The sequence below is a fragment of the Drosophila subobscura genome, chromosome U (assembly GCF_008121235.1).
Source record: "Drosophila subobscura isolate 14011-0131.10 chromosome U, UCBerk_Dsub_1.0, whole genome shotgun sequence".
NCBI classification, from domain to species: Eukaryota; Metazoa; Arthropoda; class Insecta; order Diptera; family Drosophilidae; genus Drosophila; species Drosophila subobscura.
Genome location: NC_048534.1, coordinates 8,850,612 through 8,869,256, shown reverse-complemented (window position 1 = coordinate 8,869,256; position 18,645 = coordinate 8,850,612). Strand labels below are relative to the sequence as shown.

Below are 18,645 nucleotides of genomic sequence, written 5' to 3'. Positions count from 1 at the left end.
TAATTAGCGGTTTTTTGATGTGGCAGCGAAAACCACAAATGCCACATAACTCCACAATTCCAAAGGCCAGCACGTGCGAGAGATTTGGCCTTTTTGGGCAAATAATGACAGAGAATTACTAATTAGCAGAATGTGTGAATAAATTAATTGAAAATCAGCTGAGTACGTAGTAATGGGTTATATTTATTCGCTCCTGCATTGTGCAATCTGACATTAAAGCGACCAATGAATGTATAAAGAGAAGCCCAAAACAAATGTGTCAGTTTCGTTGTCATTGCGCGTAGAGGAGCGAAGAGAAAAGATGGGGTAAAAGGCCTCGACACGTACAGGGACCATAACTCACAGAGAAACAAGAGCCCATGAAACGAGCAGTTCATAAATTATGGTACTATATGTCCACTTTCCGGCCAGAACGACTTTGACACTCGATTTGCAGTTAGCAGTAACAGGATAACAGCGACGTAACAGCAGCATCCGGGAGTAATTAATGGACATATCATGCTCGCGATTTTGTTTGCCATGAATTTGCGTGTTGATTGGGCTTTTGTCACGCTCAGCGTAATTGAGAAGTAATTAAAGGAAAACTGAAATTCAAATGAGTCCTCGAGTAATTAAAGCAAAACCAAAATTCTAATAAGCTCTTAAGTAAGCCCCACTAAAGCCTTTTAAGCCCTTTTAACGCTCTCATTTGTTCAACTTTGCCGACAGGACACTGTATGGAGCGCAGAGCACACAAAACAGAGGACAGAGGACGTACATAAAACACACAAAACTCGAAAATGGCGAACGCGACAACTACATTATGGATTATTTTGAAACATTTCAACTTGTTCGAACTCTTAACACGCTCGGGATGCCGGGTATTTCCGCTCACTGAGCACAAAACTTATACAGATACTGCCTCACGTACGTTTACAATTTTGGGTAAAGGACTTGCGGTCAAAATGAAATGATGCTGATGGGCTATTGGACTATAAAACGTAGCCAGCCAACTGTGAAAAAACAAGACTGAATGGGAGAACACAGGAGTAAACGAGGCACAAGCCCAGGGTGGAGACAGCTTAAAGCCCATACCTAAAAAGTGTACACAGCTTGAATGGATTAGGAAAAAATCCTAAATGAATTATTCAAGACCCTTCATACGCTGAAAGCTGCTGTAGCTTTATACATATTCGTGCATGGGATATATTCGATAACAATGCGGGTATTTAGCATAAGTATTTATATTAAATACGCAGTTGAATGTAAAAAATATTAATTGATTTTGGCAAATATTTTCCTGAAGCGAAAGTTGTGTAGACTCTGGCCTGTTCATTTGAATTCAGTGTACAAAATAAATCGATTAATCAGGAATGGCTTTATCCCCATTTTGTCATAATTAATGTTGCAATATCATTTATCCAATTCCATATTTTATATTCACTCATAAACGTTTGTATAATAAAACGTTCCTCCTCGTGCCATTTCACATTTAATATATTAAAGATAGGTACATTTGCTTGAATTACAAACAATGCAATAAACATATGAAACATTCACTTGGCCGCTGCCAAAAATAGTGTGCACCATTATTGACAGAAGTGATAAAAAAATATGTATAAAGGGCATGGAAAAATGGTCGTGCAATTGGCGCCAACCCAAACAGCAAAATGGAAATGACAACTGACACTGGTGTCAACCTATTTTTCCCAAGTTATTTTTGCTACGTCTCTGCCTACTTCCTACTGCTGTTGGTGTTGCATTGGTGACCATAGTCAAGAGCAACGAAAAAAAATAGGTTGGGCTCCCATGAAGTTGGTGGGCATTGGGTGCTGCAGGGTGCTATATATTTTTTTTAACATAATTATTATACCTAATGAATCATTCAATGAATCGCTACAGAATGACAGAAATATATGAGAACTCTAATAACTTTATTTGAATAATTCTTTCGGAACCATGCAATAACCATGTCACTGTAGCACCCTGTCCCAAGTTCAGTGACTGAGGTGGCTTCTCCTTCTTATGTATTTTTTGTTTTCGCTTTCGTTTTATGTCACTTTCTTGATTATCAATTCTCTGTTTTTTTTTGTATTCGAAGCAAAAAGAGAAAAGAAGAAACGGAAAGTTGATGTTGCAAAATATTGTCAGAGCAATTGCCCCCAGGGGTCTTCGCCTCCGCCTTCCGAAGAGTTGGCAAAAAAGTTTTCAATTGCAAAAAAGTTTATTATATGCGCCGAGGCGTTCGACTCGATTGGTCTTTTTCCTGGTCTATCTATTTGTAATATAAGAAACATTTCCATGAGTTGTGGAGAGTTCGTTTGTGGGCACTTCTCGAAGTAGACATGGCTTCAGCAGTTCTGCAGAATATGACACACATTTCGGCTGCTCATAATTGCATGCAAATGAAATGCGCTTTGCCAGCATTTTGCGGTCTTTCACTGTGTGGCTTTCCGCACACTTTAACCGTCCAAAAAGGTGGGCACACAAACAGCTGTGGGACGTGACACCAGCAGCACAGTGAGCACACACGGTTCGGCCATCTTTCTTTTTCATCCGGAAAATGTGTGTGCTACAGCTGCCACAATTATGGGCATTTTCATGCCCCACAGTGGTGCTGTTGCTGGTGCTGGGACTGCGGCTTGGGTGGGTTGGCTGCCCTCAAAAGTATGCTCATCATTTAACTTACCTGCAGTATGACGAGCAAACCTGAAATGCCACTAAAAACTTTTTTCGTTCGTCCCTTTGTCGCGGCGCAGGCAACTGCACTTCAAGAGTGTCCTTCATCATGTGCTCCTCTAGTTGTTATGCATACCTCGGGCTTGTACATGGGTACATGGGTACAGAATACAGAATTCGTATTGACTTAAACCATACTCACAAGCCAGTTAGTTGTAAGGGAAAAGATGTCGTTGGTGGAGCAGTACATGTCTTTCGATCTGGCAATGCATTGCCCTCTCTTTTCTTCTTATTTTTTAGGATTTACTTCAGAATAAATATACGTAACGGGTATTTTCTAGTCGCAATGCACGTCTGTTGCCTCCTACTTTATATTTTCTCTTTTTTTGTAAAAGTAAAACGTTGTTGAGTTCATTAAAAATTTGACTAAGTGCGTTGTCATCATCATCATGGCATGGCAAAGCCGGCGAGGGCGGGCAGGCATCACCTCTTGTGGGCATGATTCTGGGCATGACTCTGGCTCCTCATAACCGTCAGAGCGACTATGAGGCTATACATATGTGTGATGATACTTGGCTTCCTGCACGTCCTTGATGTCCTGATGTCCCCATGTCTCGGAGTCCCGATGTCCTGCGTGGGTGTAGGCATGAGTTTGTTGGGGGTCGGCTACTGTGCGGCAGGCGCACTTGAACTTTGTCGTTCTGTTTTTATTTCGTGTGTGTGCGTATGCGGAAAATGGTTTGGTTTTTTTTTGTTTCGGGTTTCGCCACCGAAATTGGATTTTCTTGCTAAACGCACACAGAATGTCTGAACCGGGATTATGCCCAGATGATAGTCCCCCATAGTCTGTTTGTGCCACATGAAATATTCAGGCTGCAAATGGCTGGGGCCAGAGAGCAATTAAGTTGGCATCCTGGGACGCACTGTATTAGTATCTAGATTTGAATGCAATGGATGGGAGTGTCGATTTAGTATTGATTTATCCTCAAGAATTTACTAAGAATGCGGCTCGAAGCGAGTTGTAAACTCGAACTGTTCTTTTTTCCAAACCTTTGCACATTGTAAAGGAAGTTATAGAATAATAAAATCTAATAATAAATAAATAATTGTATGGCTGCACCGCTTTCTTCCTTTTTCTCGAGTTTACTGTGTTGAATACAGGGGTCCAGTGTCGGTTCCTGTTCCTGAACACCAGTAAGTATTCTTCATCCAATCTATGCCTAGCAACTATGCCGGCAACTAGATCGATAACAATTATTTTCTGATTTTAATAAAAATTTTAAAATAGTCACAAAAACACACCAATGTTCCTATAAACTAGAAACATTTGTAACCATTTCCATTACTAAATTGTTTGATTAGGTGGCAGCTAAAAATATAATTCACTTCTGAGTAATATTCTGATCGAAACCCACGGCTGGGTCTTCTATAAAGGGATTTCTCAAACATTAACAAAAGATCGAATATATATTACCCGTAAATACTACACACAATTAAGAATCTCGACAGACATCAGAGGCATGATTAATGCTATTCCCAAACATTCCGAGCAGTGTCGGAACTCTTGCGATTCTCTTCCACAGAGATGTCTCTTTACAAAAGTAAGAACGGGGAAAAAACCGCTCCTTCTCTCTGTTGTGAATATGCGGCACAAAACGGAACCCGAGGAAAACTCAATGGATTCCCTTGTGGTAAAATCAATAGATAAAGGAAAGGCCAACGGGAACAGCTGTTCCGCAAAAGCGGGCGGCGGCAAAATGTAAACATGGCAGAGCAGAGCGGCCGAGGAGAGCGACTAAAAATAGGACACCAAAGAGCGCCACATAGAAGAAAGACTAAACGAGAGAGAGGAACCGAAAGAGATTCTAACAATTCTCGCTTTCAGGTGGAATTTCCACAATTTTCAGTCATTCGCAGCTCTTCAACGTCGGCGGTTCGTGGCTCGGAAAACGCGGAAGGCCCCCGACTCGGGCCCCACACACACTCACACCCGAACACACCTACACACCCATACACACAAAAACGGTGACAGTGTGCTCCATATGTGTAATCAAAAAGCGTTCGGAGCCCCGCACTAAGAGCAAAGCGTTTATATATAGAAAATTTCCTACGCACAGCTGAGGAAAACTAAAATACGAAAATAAATTACGAGAATCACATCCACGTCCACTTTGGCCGACCCGAAATGAAAAGTTACATTTTCTTCTGTGGTGTTTACGTGGCCAGCGAGTGTACGCAATAATCACGGTTATTGTTATTATTATTTTCAGTACGCATACGCCCAGCGTGTCGTCGGTCGTTCGGTTTGTGGTGAATGTAAAGAGTGAGAAGAAAAAATAAAAGCAAGAAAGAAAGAAAATCCCATCGCTGCTGGCGTCGCTGTCGGCGCTGCGACTCCACCCAAAATTGTATATCAATTTTGAGGGGTTCTCCCGGTGCGGTGCGGTTGGCACCCTGTCGATGCCATAGTGTCCAGTTCTACATACATATATCCAATCCCAGCGAGAATCGTCGTAGCGAAACAACAAGGAAAATGCGAGAAAAATGTTTGGTTTATGCGAAAAGTTGATGACACATTTTGCTGTCATTTTGACCGCATTTCTCGTCTCCCAGCCGCTGTTGTTGTTGCTGATTTGCGGGCCGCCAGCGACGACGCCGCATGGCGGCGGTTCCACCTTATCCTCGTCCATCTTGGTGCAGGCCTCAGCAGCAGATGAAGCGTAAGTTTCCCCCTTAAAACCTACTCGAACGCGTGGTTCGACACGCATACCCCCTCACGTGTCCCTTGTAGGGGACTTTTGAAAACAAGTCAATTAAGGGGCGTGTTTCCATCATCATCGTCTTTGTCGCTGATGTTACTCGCATTCCCCTCTGCTCGGGCCCTGCTCCTGCCGCTCCCTGTAGCCATCTTCGTCTCGTTTTCGATGTCGCTCGTTAATTTTTCGTACATTTTATGCTAATTTTGTTTGGCAGCCGCCTGCTCCCTCTGGCATTTTCTTTACAGAAATTCCCTGTAGGCATTAAGTGGGCTTATTGGGCTGTGGGTGCCCTGTGGGTATCGCATAATATTTGCTTATCTTCACAGATTATTTTCTCATAAGTTCTCAATAATGTTGTATCTTAAGTCTTTGAGTAATTTTACACACATTGAACAAGAACAGACTATATGCTAGAGATGCTAGATGCATTTCATAGCTCTCTCAACCGACTTTAATCGACATAGAACCCGCACACTTGATTCTGTCTATGTAATTCATGGCAATTGGATTTCACTTCAAACGAAAATCAAATTATTTCGTGCAGACTACATTGAAATTAGTCCAACATTAAAATTAGCATTCACTTCATGACCACTGACTTTATTGGATTTGGATTTCTGTATGTTGCTTGCTTAGTTAAGCATTCAATTTGTGTGTGGATAGCATTCAGATTGAGTCGATATTGCTTTAAATTGAATCATCCTTAAATGTATACTATGTGTATCCCCACATTGTGCAAAACCCTTTGAAATATCACTGAAACATTCTCTATCTATACTTTTGGTAAACAAAAACTCAGTTAATTATTCTTTGAATGAAATGGATCACAACAATAGGCAATGGAAAGTGAAATCCTTTGGTTGGAGCATTTCCCCGCTGGCTTTTGATTTTATTTCCGCTTTAAATTTATTTGAAATGCAGCACACGCCAATATTGTTAGTGCATAAATATTTTTAGGAAATGCCTTTCGAACCACACTGAGATTTGAATCAAATAAAATGAGTTAAATAACCGTAATCCATTTAACTAACCGTAACCAAAACCTTATGCAAATGCAATTTTGATGGCAAATCCTCACAAACGGCAAATAAATATTTAATCACATCTTGAGTTTATGACTTTTCAGTTTTATGACCACTAGATTTCCCCCGAGGTATTTCGAGAGTCGAACCCCAAGCACCTTCTGTCGGACATTTCGCATTGCGTGCTTAAGCTTTTTGTCTTTTGTTTCGAGCGTTTTTTCTCCTCTTCATTTTGCGTGCATGTGTGCGTCAGCATTTTTGTCCACCGTCACCCATTCCCGCCGTCTCACGTTTGGTCGCCAAGATGGTTGCTTTGGGGGTCGAGACGCTTCGCATTTTGTTTTGGGTCCCAACTTTTCATAAAGTCACATAAAGAAATTATTTGTCTGACATGCTGACTTGGGAACGACGCAAACAGGTAGAATGGTAGAACCAGCGACGCCTATTTACGCCTAATGAATACTTTATTGGACATTTGTCGGGACCGCTAAACATCATGCCCAAAGTTGTGCAATTAATTTAAGTAACTAGACGGCTGGGCTGGACATTTTTGTATTTGTTTGTTTGCCTCCATGGAAAATGTTTGTATTGCGAGTTAGTGAGCAAACAAGCAGAGAATCATAATTTTAATTAAATAAAGGACTAAAGGAATAAAATATAATTTCTACATTGATTTGAAAGCCAAGCTTATTCTTATTTTCTTATCATGAAATATTGAATCTTAATTGTGTCTGAATGTTCTATAGGTAAATCAATTTCTCCTAAAAATGTATTCTGTTGAAAAAGATCGAATGGGAACAGAGTTTGGTCTTACAGGAGAATCTCACATTCTACTGGACACCAAAATTATGTTGTTAATAAAATGTACCCTAAACATTCCTAAGCAGTCACATGCTTTTTGTGTCGAATATATTCAAATCTATCGATTATTAATGGGCATTCCACTTTTAATAATATTCGAACTCATTTATGATATCATTTATATTTTAGTTTTAAAAACTTAGTCACATTTTATATGGAAGATTGTTGGAGTAATACTTGCATCAGAGTACATACGTCAGAGAATCACGCTCATACAAAATTATTGAGGAAACATTCACCAGAAAATTATAAATAAAAGTTCAGTTAATATCTTTCATATCGAATATACATAAATTTGTATTTATACAAATTTCCTTAGATCTAAGTGGAAAAGAAAACAAAAAAGCAAAGATTGGTAAAAAAAACTGAGCGACTGAGTCATAAAACTGTCGCAAGGCCACTCAATTTCGAATTAAGTAAAAGTCCAATTAGTAGTCTACATCAAAGGGACATTGATAATCAAATATTTATGGCAAAAAAAATGAAAGTCCTCTAACCAAATTAGCGCTACTAAATAGCCGCACAGTGTTGGCCTGGAGAAGGCGCGCAAAACAAAAAGAGATTTAATGTTCCCATTACACAGAATATTTAATAGAGAGGCGGAACTCTTGCCGCAATGCCAGGCATTAATAGAATATGGCCATTTGAACACCAGGGAGCAGCAATAAAAAATCAATTTAAAATGTAAAACAATGTTGAAAATGTGTTTGGCAAAGCCACAGCAGGAAAATGCGCACCCGCCTACAATCTATATTCATCAGCAGTGAAATCTCTTTGGGAGGAAAACTAAAATGAAAACCGCTCCTCCCAGTGGGTGCCACTTGGCATTGAATTCCTGCTTTTGCAACTCGAACACGACAAATTTAAATTAATCTCCATCTAAAAATATTTAATACTGTTAGAAGAATATGTAGGAATTCGGGGGAATAGTCTGGTGAACGTTGCCGTACTTCTATGTGGCTCCGGGTCTGTTTGACAGCTTCAACTCTGCCATGTTGTAGTTGTTGACAGGCGCTGATAACAAGAGCCATCTAAAACAATGACAAACAAGATACGAGTACGAGTACGGTCGCGCACAAAGCGATGTTGCCAAATTAATTGAACAATTCCAGGACGCAATAAAACCGAGAGAGGTATCATCCATTTTCCACTAGAAACAGACGCCACAAACAAATGCCAGACCAGACCGTTTGCCGGGGCTGTCCCGTTTTCGAGGGTGCGTGTGTGCATGTGCGGTGCGGAATAACTGTGTCAAAGGCAACGGTCGCGTCGGCGACAGAAGTGAAATGAAAATGGCCGAAGCAGCGCCGCCGGCAGCGTTGGCACCATCAATGCCCCAACAAAGAGCGCACCCCCCGCCGCCATACAAATTGGGGAGTAAGAGAAATATCGCATAGTGCAGTCATGCGCAGGCCACCACAATCCATCAAATGTTTATAATAATTGCTGAACTTACATTTGAAGATTGGGTTAGGCTAATGTGATCAGTGAATGCGCTGCAAAGGTTAACTATTTTCAGTCACGAAAGTGACTGACATTCGAAAGTAAAGCCAATCCGTGATACTCAGAAAATTGCTGATAGGACTAGAGGAAAATGTTGATGAAATGTTGAATATTTGTTAATCTATTTCAACGGTGAAGCTTAGCGGCTTGATAAATGATAAGTGATAGTATTTTAAATTAATTAATTATTTCAAACATCAAAATTCAGTGTTTAAAAAAGCACACATGCCTCTGCTTATTATTATTAATTCCAACACCTAGAAAGCGCACAAAGATTAGTGATTAATTAATTAATTGTTTGCTTTTTGGTTACCCCAACTTATGGAATTGTAGCCAAAGAATCTTAGCACCATAGTTTAAGAGAAAGAGAGAGAGACTGTGTTGTTGCTAGTAAGAGAAATAAAGAGAATACCAAGAGAAAGAGAGCAAGTGCGCGCGCAGGCACTTGTTGATCTCTCACCACAGACACACACACGGACGTACACCATGCACAGCTGATTGTGGTGGGAACGCTGGCGTCGCTGCTCAGGGTGCGTCTCTTTTTGAGAACACACCTTGCTTGTCCCACAAACATCATGCCTCTCCAACACCCTGCCTCCCTCGCCTGACGAACCCCTGACAAACGTGTGAGCTAATTGAATTAGTGGAGGAGCTCGGACAGGTGGTTGACATTTTTGCGACTTTTTGTGTGGACAGTGCAGAGTGGCCAGATTTCTAAATCGTTTTCCTCTCGTTTCGTTGCAGCGTGGGCAAATGGGCCACAAAGTTTGGGGACGAGCTGTTCCTGCTGGCGCAGAAAATCACCAAATCGCAGGAGATCAAGGAGAAGTACAAGGAGTACAATGCCCGTGTAGAGCTGAAGAATGGCACCGAGCTGATCCAGTCAATTACGGCCAATGTGGGCAAGATGCTGGCACGCAAAATGGACGCGGTGCGCTGCATACAGGAGAAGGCGGAGAGCGTCTACGAGAACTTTGAGTTCAATCTCACCTATGCGGAGGCCAACTACACCTACTTCTCCAGCAAGTACTCGACGTTCAACGGGAACAGCTCCGAGGAGCTGGAGCCAAATGAGGCCGAGTTTGCGTGGATGTACCGCGAGATGGAGCTCAATCCGGACACGCACTTCTACAACACGCCCGTGGACACGGAGCACAGTTCGGTGCATGTGCCCTCCAACGTTTGGGATCGCTCGAAGCGTGTGCTAAAGACCATTATGTGGTCGGAGCAGCTGGACGAGGTCTTTCGGCAGAACTACCAATCGGATCCGGCCCTCTCCTGGCAGTACTTTGGCTCCGACACGGGCATACTGCGTCACTATCCCGCCTCTCAATGGACAGATCCGCGCCCCAATCGCCTGGACGCCGACATCTACGACTGTCGCAAGCGTTCCTGGTACATTGAGACGGCAACGTGCTCAAAGGACATTGTCATCCTACTGGACCACTCCGGCTCGATGACAGGCTTCCGACATCACGTGGCCAAGTTCACCATACGCAGCATCCTCGACACCTTCTCCAACAACGACTTCTTTACCATCTTCAACTACTCCGCCGGCGTGGACGACATCATACCCTGCTTCAACGGCGCCCTTGTCCAGGCCACGCCCGAGAACATTGAGGTGTTCAACGAAGCCATTGCCAATCTGCCGGACCCGGAGGGCTATGCCAATCTCACGCTCGCCTACGAAAAGGCCTTCCAGCTGCTGCACACCTACTACGAGAAGCGGCACTGCAGCGCGAACTCCACCTGCAATCAGGCCATCATGCTGGTCACCGACGGCGTGGCCGGCAACACCACCGAAGTTTTCCAGAAGTACAACTGGGGGAATGGCGAGAATGGCACCTCCCACATGAACGTGCGAATATTCACTTATCTTCTGGGCAAGGAAGTGACGAAGGTGCGCGAGATCCAGTGGATGGCTTGCCTGAATCGTGGCTACTACTCGCATGTTCAGTCCCTGGACGAGGTGCACGAGGAGGTGCTCAAGTACGTCGATGTCATAGCCACGCCCTTGGTGCTGCAAAATGAACAGCATCCGCCCACCTGGACACACGCCTTTACGGACAAAACGGTGAGCAGACCAGTCTGTCCTCTTTTCCCGTAAAACATTTATTACAATCTCTCCCTTAGTATGATCCAAAGACCTCGGATGATCGACGGCCGCGTCTCATGATAGCGGTGGGAGTGCCCGCCTTTGACCGCTTCTATCGCCACGAGAACAGCACCAATCGAAGGGCACGCCTTTTAGGTGTGGCGGGTACAGATGTGCCCGTGGAGGACATAGACAAGCTGACGCTTCCCTACAAGGTGAGTCCTCGAGCAGTGCAAGTCCAAAACTAACCTAATGCTGCCCCCATTCCTTTGTAGCTGGGCGTCAATGGGTACTCCTTTGTGGTGTCCAACAATGGATATGTTCTGCTGCATCCCGATCTACGGCCACTTGGGGTGAGTATGAGACAATCAACTACTCAAAGTGCTGGCTCTAATATCTCTTTTCCGCACCTTGCAGACGAATGGCAAAATGAATCCCAACTACAACAGCATCGATTTCACCGAGGTAGAACATCTCTTCGAGGATCAGAGTCCCCGCGAGCCGGGTGAATCGATTCTGAAGATACGCAGCGCCATGGTGCGCCATGAGGCCAAGGAGTTCAAGGATATCTCGGTGAAATTCCACTACGACAAGATGCGACGCGTGTCGGAGGAGATGCAGGACTACTTCTTTGCCCCCCTGCCCAATACACCGTTCACATTGGGCATTGTGATGCCCAGCGAGTATGGCAAGACGTGGATCAAGGTCGGCGAAGAGGTACTCAAGAACATACACATGAAGGTCAATATATCGGACTTTTTCATCGGGGAGAACTGGAAAGTTCATCCAGACTGGTGGGTAAAACCATTCCCCGTTCAAAGTACTCCTTAAATATATGCTCTCCCCTTAGGGTCTACTGCAAGTATCACTATCTGGAGGGCCATGAGTTCAAGACACCCGAGGCGGAGTTGCGTGAGTTTCTGGGCAAAATGGTCAAGGGCAAGTGGAAGTGGGCGGAGCAATATGCCGAGGACGAGTCCGACTGGGATGACAAAGATGATTGTAAGTATTTCTTTCACCCAACGCAATCCCCAATCCTCATCTATGCCCATCAACAGTGAACTGCGGTCGTAAGACCCTGGGCGATGATGCCTACTATTGCAACAAGGAGCTGGTACATCTGCTCATCTTCGACGCCAAGGTGACAAACTCCAGCTATGGCGAGTGGAAGTTTGAGAACGAGGAGGAGCGCCAGCTAATTACACGCTTCGGTGCCACTCTGCGTTTCGTGGCCACGATGAGCGGACTGACCCGCTGGCAATTCATCTTTGGAGAGGTGGAGGTGGACACGGATCGAGAGTTCGGCGACTATCACACAACAGCCATCGATGAGACCTGGTACAAGAGCGCCATTCTGCAGCATCACGAGGATCGCACGGAGAGCTTCGTTTACTCCGTGAAGCACTACAACGATCCAATGGAGGACAGCGACCTCAAGGTGACCGCTTCGCATGCCATTTTCCCGCGCGATGGTGGCAAGGAGGCGCCCGCGTGCGTCGTGGGCTTTCAGTTCTCACACGCACGCATGTGGGAGCGATTCTTCAGCATCACCGCTGTGGATAACGTAAGTCCGAGGCAAGCAATGAGATGTGACCATCATTGTAATCGACTCTTTTCATAGTGCAACCATTGCCTGCCCATCTGCACTGATGATGATGTGGATTGTGTGGTCATTGACAATAACGCGTACATTGTGATTGGCCAGAATATGAACACCACGGGAAAGTTCTTTGGCGAGTTCCATGGCGACGTTATGGCTGCCATGGTGGAGAAGGGCATCTTTCAGGCCATCGAGGTGTACGATTACCAAGTGCAGTGCAAGGAGGAGCCTAAGACAAACAGCGATGGACACAGCCTGCTGCATGTATGTCGTAGAAGATTTCTCGTTGCGGTATTTGCTTCACAACTCATTTCGTTTCGTTCATAGCCCTTGCGCCTGCTGAGTTTGGGTTGGAAGTGGCTGGTGGCACGGCTCTTCTTTCAGTACCAGAGAATCCAATGGTGGGTGGATGGAGCACCCTGTAAGTGATAAATTCGTCAGATTTTCTTTGCCTTCACAATAAACAATTTATTAATTTTTAGTCATGGAATATACGGACGATATTGAGGATGAATACGTGGCCGTGGGGGAGAGTAATTCAGGCGGAGCTGCCAAGCCGAAAGAAGACAGCGATGATGACGATGCGCTGTTCCAGGAACCCGAGCCGGATCCCATCTATCATCCATGCGACATGCGATCCACGCTCTACGCCCTCCAGCCCGCTGCCCTGATAGGCATCAATGACTTTGTCGAGGTCCCATCGACGCGTCCGTTTCTGGTCAAGAAAATACCCAACTCCAATCTGCTGCTGGTCGTGGTCAATGTCCTGATGCCGTCACGTAGTGTGCGGCTCACAACCGAGCCCCAGCCGATCTTGGAATACAGCAAGGAGTTTCCCTGCTACAAGCTCAATATGAGCTTCTACGAGAGGCGACGCATCGAAGAGTGTTACACAGAACACGAGAATGTGAGTGCATATTAATAGTAGTCATTACCTTATAATACTCTATTATGTGCATCGTTCTTAGGAGGAACTGTACACCTATTGCGGCAATGCCTCGCGGCTGGTTCTGACGCTCCAGCTGCTGCCGCTGACCATAATTTTGATGTTTTACTTAACGCGCTGCTTTATGCGTTAAATTATATATACACAACTATATACACCTATGTATATGTACTATACGATTTGTTGATTATAATTACATATACGAGTGTATAATTTTTTGTTTCCTATAGATTGTAAACTATTCTGTAGTCAAATTCTAGTCGAATGTTTAACAAGCAAAACCAAACCAAAACTGGCACAATCTTTGGAACTAAACCACTTTTAGCGAGAGCAATTTCAACTTTTAGACTTACAAACTACGCCAAAGATTATGAAACTGGTCTTACTTTATAGATATATATATTGATGGATGAATGCTGGAAGTGCATAAAGCATAAAGAAATTAATTGAAAAACCAAAAGAAGACCCAAGACCGTCAGTTTCATAGAATGTTAGAAGGTTAAGTTTTTATATACATAACGCCTCTAGCTAAAGACCCCACGTTTCATTGACTATTTTGATAGTTTATTATGGTACAACCTTTGCCAAATATTAACAAAAGAAAAACAAACAAAAAACGAGATGGAAAACCAATTATGTAAGCAAAACGAAAATAATTCTAACGACAATTATTTTTGTAATTTTATAAAACTTAGTTGATTTTTATAAAGATACAAATTTATGAAAATGCATAATATTACGAGTGGAAAAAATCCAAAAAAAAAGAATGCACACGAGACCCATAAACACTCACACTTGTTAAGAATATTATAAATATTTCGTCCCCTTTTGTCCCAACCGAAGAAGAAGAAGTCTTGAGGAAATTTGTTAGCTTTTTTGTATACAATCAAAATTTATACACTATTAAATACGAGTATCCACAAATGGGTTATAACCAATTATGAATTATATGTACTATATTTTAAGTGTTTACATGGCAGCAAAAACTATGTTTTTCCCCCAGTTATTGTGTACTGTCTAATCGTATAATTTATTGTGTATTTTTATTAATTGTAAAGAACAGAGTTAACAGTGAAAACGCGCACACACAGATTGATAGCACCCCGAATAGGACCACCTGCAGAGTTCGAGTATGCAATACTTGTTCCCCAATCCAATCATTCAATGATAAGTTTGTTCATTGTTCTTTTGTCTGGCTTTAAACTTAGTCAAGCAGCAGCAGTTACACACACACAAAGACAGAGAAGCAAAACGAAATGAATACCAAAAACCTAATTGCCTTTGTATCGTATTTCGAATGTGGAAACATTTCATGAACTTTATGAATTTATGCATAGAAAACTGAAAAAACAAAAAAACCGTAGACGAATGTTAAACGAAAAAAAGTAACAAACTAAATTAGGAATTATTTTCAAGGGAATGAAATCAAAAAGGAGGACGCGTCCTCGAAGCGCAGAAGGAAGGATAAATTGAAAAAGTAAACAGTTAACTATTAAATGTAATTTTTTAAACAAACCAAATTACTAATACAATATTTATTTTTTGGAGTGTTTAAACGTTGTAAAATGTATAAAATTATTACGAAACTAAATCTACTTATAATGGTATACGTGAAAAACCCAACATATTGTAATACGAGTATTCATCTCTATTCTCTTTGAGTTTATCGCTCTTTTTAATCACTAAACTTTTCAAATTCGACACGTATACACATTGTACAAGAAAATGTCCACTGAAACTGAAAATGATAAAAACAATTTTAAATTTCCTTAGCAATATAAATGCATAGAGACGTTCGTGCGAAACTCACGAACTTTTGATGTTTAAAACAAAAAGCGGTTTAAAACTGACAACAAAAAAATGATGTACACAAAAACCATGAAAAATATTGAAGGAAAAAGATCATACAACTAATAAGTAAATAAAAAAGACCAATAAATGTTTAAATAATGAAATGGGACCTTGCTCTTCCTGCACTGTATTTTTAAATTCAAAGTAATACTGCACCATCGCTGAATCTCAGCCAACCGTCTAGGCCTTAGCCTCACTGGAGGCCAGCACTGACTTGAAGTAGTCGCTGTCCAGTTGCTTTATGTCCTGTGTAAACTGTGTGACCAGCTGGGTGAGGTCCTCCACATTTATTTCCGTATTGTTGCCAGCCGTCGAGAGCTGCTGTATGGCGACCTGAATCTTGTCGAGCAATGCCTTATCCTCCTTGTTCTGTTTGTCGGCATGCTCGTCCTCAAATTCATTGTACACCTGCTCAGCATTCTGCACCACATCCTCGGGGAAGTTTGCCAGACGAGCCACCTGAATACCAAAACTCTTTTCCATCACACCAGGACGCACCTGATACAGCAGCGTAAAGTTGTCCGCGTCGGCCACCGCTGCCATGTGGCAGTTTTTCACTGACTGCAGAGTCTCGGCCAGCTTGGTAATCTCATGGAAGTGGGTGGCAAAGAGCGTGAAGCATTTGGTTTCCTTGGCCAAATGCTCGGCAATTGACCAGGCTATGCCACAACCCTCATAGGTGGATGTGCCGCGTCCCAACTCGTCGATAATGACCAAAGACTTGTCCGTTGCAGTCTGAGAAGAAAGGAAATCCATCAACACCTCATCCTACTCCTTGTTAGGACTTTCTCTACTCACCCTTATAATACCAGAAGTCTCAATCATCTCCACCATGAAAGTACTCAATCCCTTTATAATATTGTCGCTGGCTCCCACACGACCCAGAATCGAGTCCACCATGCTGATGGTGGCCATGCTGCAAGGCACAAAGGCACCAACATGAGCCATCAGCACGGCAGTTCCAACCGAACGAATGTATGTGCTCTTGCCGCCCATGTTGGGGCCTGTGATGATGAACATGTTGCATTTATCTAAACGAAACAGAAGAGAGATGCATTCCAACGTTTCCCCATAATCATAAATGATTGCATGTTACCCTTTTTGAAGTCCACACTGTTGGCTATGAAGCTAACATGCTCCTGCAGCTCCAGGCAGGGATGACGCACATCGTTGAGAATCAGCTGGCCAGCACCTTCTGATAGCATTTTGGGACGAACATAGGGAGTGGGAGCACTGCGGGCGGCAATAGCAAAGCTGACCAAACAGTCCAGCTGGGCCAGCTCGTTGTTGAGAGAGGTCAAGGGTGCAGCATACCCAACAGCCACCTGGATGATCTCCTCAACGATGGATTGCTGTTGCTCCTCGTAGCGACTGTGGCAGCTGGCAAACTCTTCGGCATAGCCCTCCAGCTTGTCGGAGGTGAAGCGCACACCGCCCTTTATCACGTCTACGATGCGATAATTCTTATTCTTACGTAGCACAGAGTCATCCTTCAGGGTGATGCGGAAATGATAGCCCAACTTGGCCACGTTCTCCAACTTGACCTGCTGCTTGCCATCCAGGTCAAGTTCATCGTTGCATTTAGACTGCAGGCGCTGCATTTTTTCGTACAGCTCGTTCATGGTCTGCTGCAGTTCCATCAGGCGGCTGTCAAAGGAGGATTTTACCAGGTACTCTCCCCTTTCGATTGCCTCAAAGTCAACCACTTGCTCGACCATCTGCTTGAGACCCGTGAGATCCTCTAGAAAGCCTTTGAAGGGAGAGCAAATCACACTCTCGACCGTCGAGTTCTCTAGGCCAAGCAGAACCTGCACAATTTTGGGTGTTCGCAGTATGACCTGATAGATGCGAAATAGATCCTGCAGCGTGGCCTTGCGACGCATCAGTTTCTTGGTCAGCATCAGAATGTCTGGAATGCGCTTTAGATAATCCAAGCTGAGCGTCTCCAGTGTGTCCGAGGACTCCAGCAGACACTCGACAATGTTGTGACGGTCGTTTAGGATCTCCTGGCTGCGCAGTGGTTGTTTCACCCACTTCCCCATGAGTCGGTGACCCTGTGGCGTTCTGCACTGATCGAGAACTCCCAAAATGCTCTGCCAGCGGTACGAGGGCATGGACGGATGAGTGCCCGGCTTGGGCATAATGTTCAAAGCGCCCACAGCTGCCGAATCTAAATGGACAAATCTGGAATAAAAGTGAATGTTATTGAAAGTGTACAGCGATCCTTTTGATACACTCACCGCTTAAGATCTAGTTGCTTGATCTCGTAGTGTCCGAGGTTGCCAGCATCGTTGACCAAGTCCAAGTACTTAATGGCCACCTTCAGGGATTCAGAGGCCAGCTGCATTTGCAACTCCTTTAACCCAGTGGCGTCCTCTTGCTGGCCTTTGGCGAATCGTAACAAACGATTCAGGTCCTGCAAGAGATCGTTGGCGCTGCTCTTCTTCGGCACAGTGATCATCACTCCGTTCCGCTCCAACAGAGCTTTAACGGGTACATATTCCCCTTCCACCGAGGGCAGTAGGCACTCCTTCGGCCCCAAGAGCACAACAGTTGCTTCCAGCTCCGTGAAGAAGTCGTCGTCGAGAAACTCGAGCAATTGGAACTGGCAATCATTTTGCTCCACACTGGCCACGCCCACGCGTCGCTGGGTTCCACCCTCGAGTTTGACCTGAAGCGATATCATGTTGTTGCCCACCAAGACCTCCTTGTTGGCAAACAAGATGTCCTCGAATTGAAGCAGGTTTCCCGGCGACCCGCGGTACTCCAGTTGCCATTCATTACGCTTGATGTAGACCTCAACGCGCAAGTTCTTCACCAGAAGCAGCTCGCGCACTGCCAACTCAAAGTTCGCCTTGGACAGGGACACGAACTGCAGAGTCTCCTTTTCGTCGGGCAGCAGGGCACCTATAAACGCGGTCGACTTGTAGACAATTTTGGACACCAGCTCGCAGTCATCGCTGCCATGGACTGTATAGCAGTCGGAATGATCGAAAAAGCGAACTGTGGTGCTGGGTTTCTGTGAAACAGAAGCTAGTATGTTTTTACGCTCGGTTCGTGGATAGACTTACCTCGCCAAGCTTGGCATGATACTTGATGAAATTTCGGCGTGCATTTGTGTCTATTAAAAAAAAGATTTCTCTCAGTTGCGTTTTAATGTTGACGGCTTTGTGCTTACCCATGGGCAGCGTAGGCTCCCGCCGGCTTTCAGTGGCTTTGGCTTGCATGGCTTTTGTATTTTGTAGTTAATGTTTTAAACAATTGACAATATTTCGCGCCTGTTTTTTACTAAAAATGCGAAAATCAGCTGTTCGCCTATCGCTATCGCAAAGAACGCTGATATGCGATAC

At 43.9% G+C, this 18,645-nt stretch overlaps 2 protein-coding genes across 2 annotated transcripts; one reads left to right on the top strand and one right to left on the bottom strand.

Moving 5' to 3' along the window:
• The first annotated feature begins 4,572 nt into the window (after positions 1-4,572).
• LOC117902047 (voltage-dependent calcium channel subunit alpha-2/delta-3) lies at positions 4,573-13,801 on the top strand. Its single transcript, XM_034813113.1, has 11 exons — positions 4,573-5,378; positions 9,548-10,877; positions 10,937-11,113; positions 11,174-11,251; positions 11,316-11,692; positions 11,749-11,900; positions 11,957-12,462; positions 12,520-12,762; positions 12,826-12,919; positions 12,981-13,405; positions 13,467-13,801. The coding sequence occupies exons 1-11, from the start codon at positions 5,203-5,205 to the stop codon at positions 13,575-13,577; spliced, it is 3,669 nt and encodes a 1,222-aa protein (XP_034669004.1). The 5' UTR covers positions 4,573-5,202; the 3' UTR covers positions 13,578-13,801.
• A 1,163-nt stretch (positions 13,802-14,964) lies between these two features.
• LOC117902048 (DNA mismatch repair protein spellchecker 1) lies at positions 14,965-18,623 on the bottom strand. The gene is made up of 6 exons (XM_034813114.1): positions 18,474-18,623; positions 18,367-18,416; positions 17,536-18,314; positions 16,392-17,479; positions 16,094-16,326; positions 14,965-16,030 (listed from the first exon to the last, which is right to left on the bottom strand). Exons 1-6 carry the CDS (start codon positions 18,520-18,522, stop codon positions 15,476-15,478), a joined length of 2,754 nt encoding a protein of 917 aa, XP_034669005.1. The 5' UTR covers positions 18,523-18,623; the 3' UTR covers positions 14,965-15,475.
• Between the last annotated feature and the right edge of the window lie 22 nt (positions 18,624-18,645).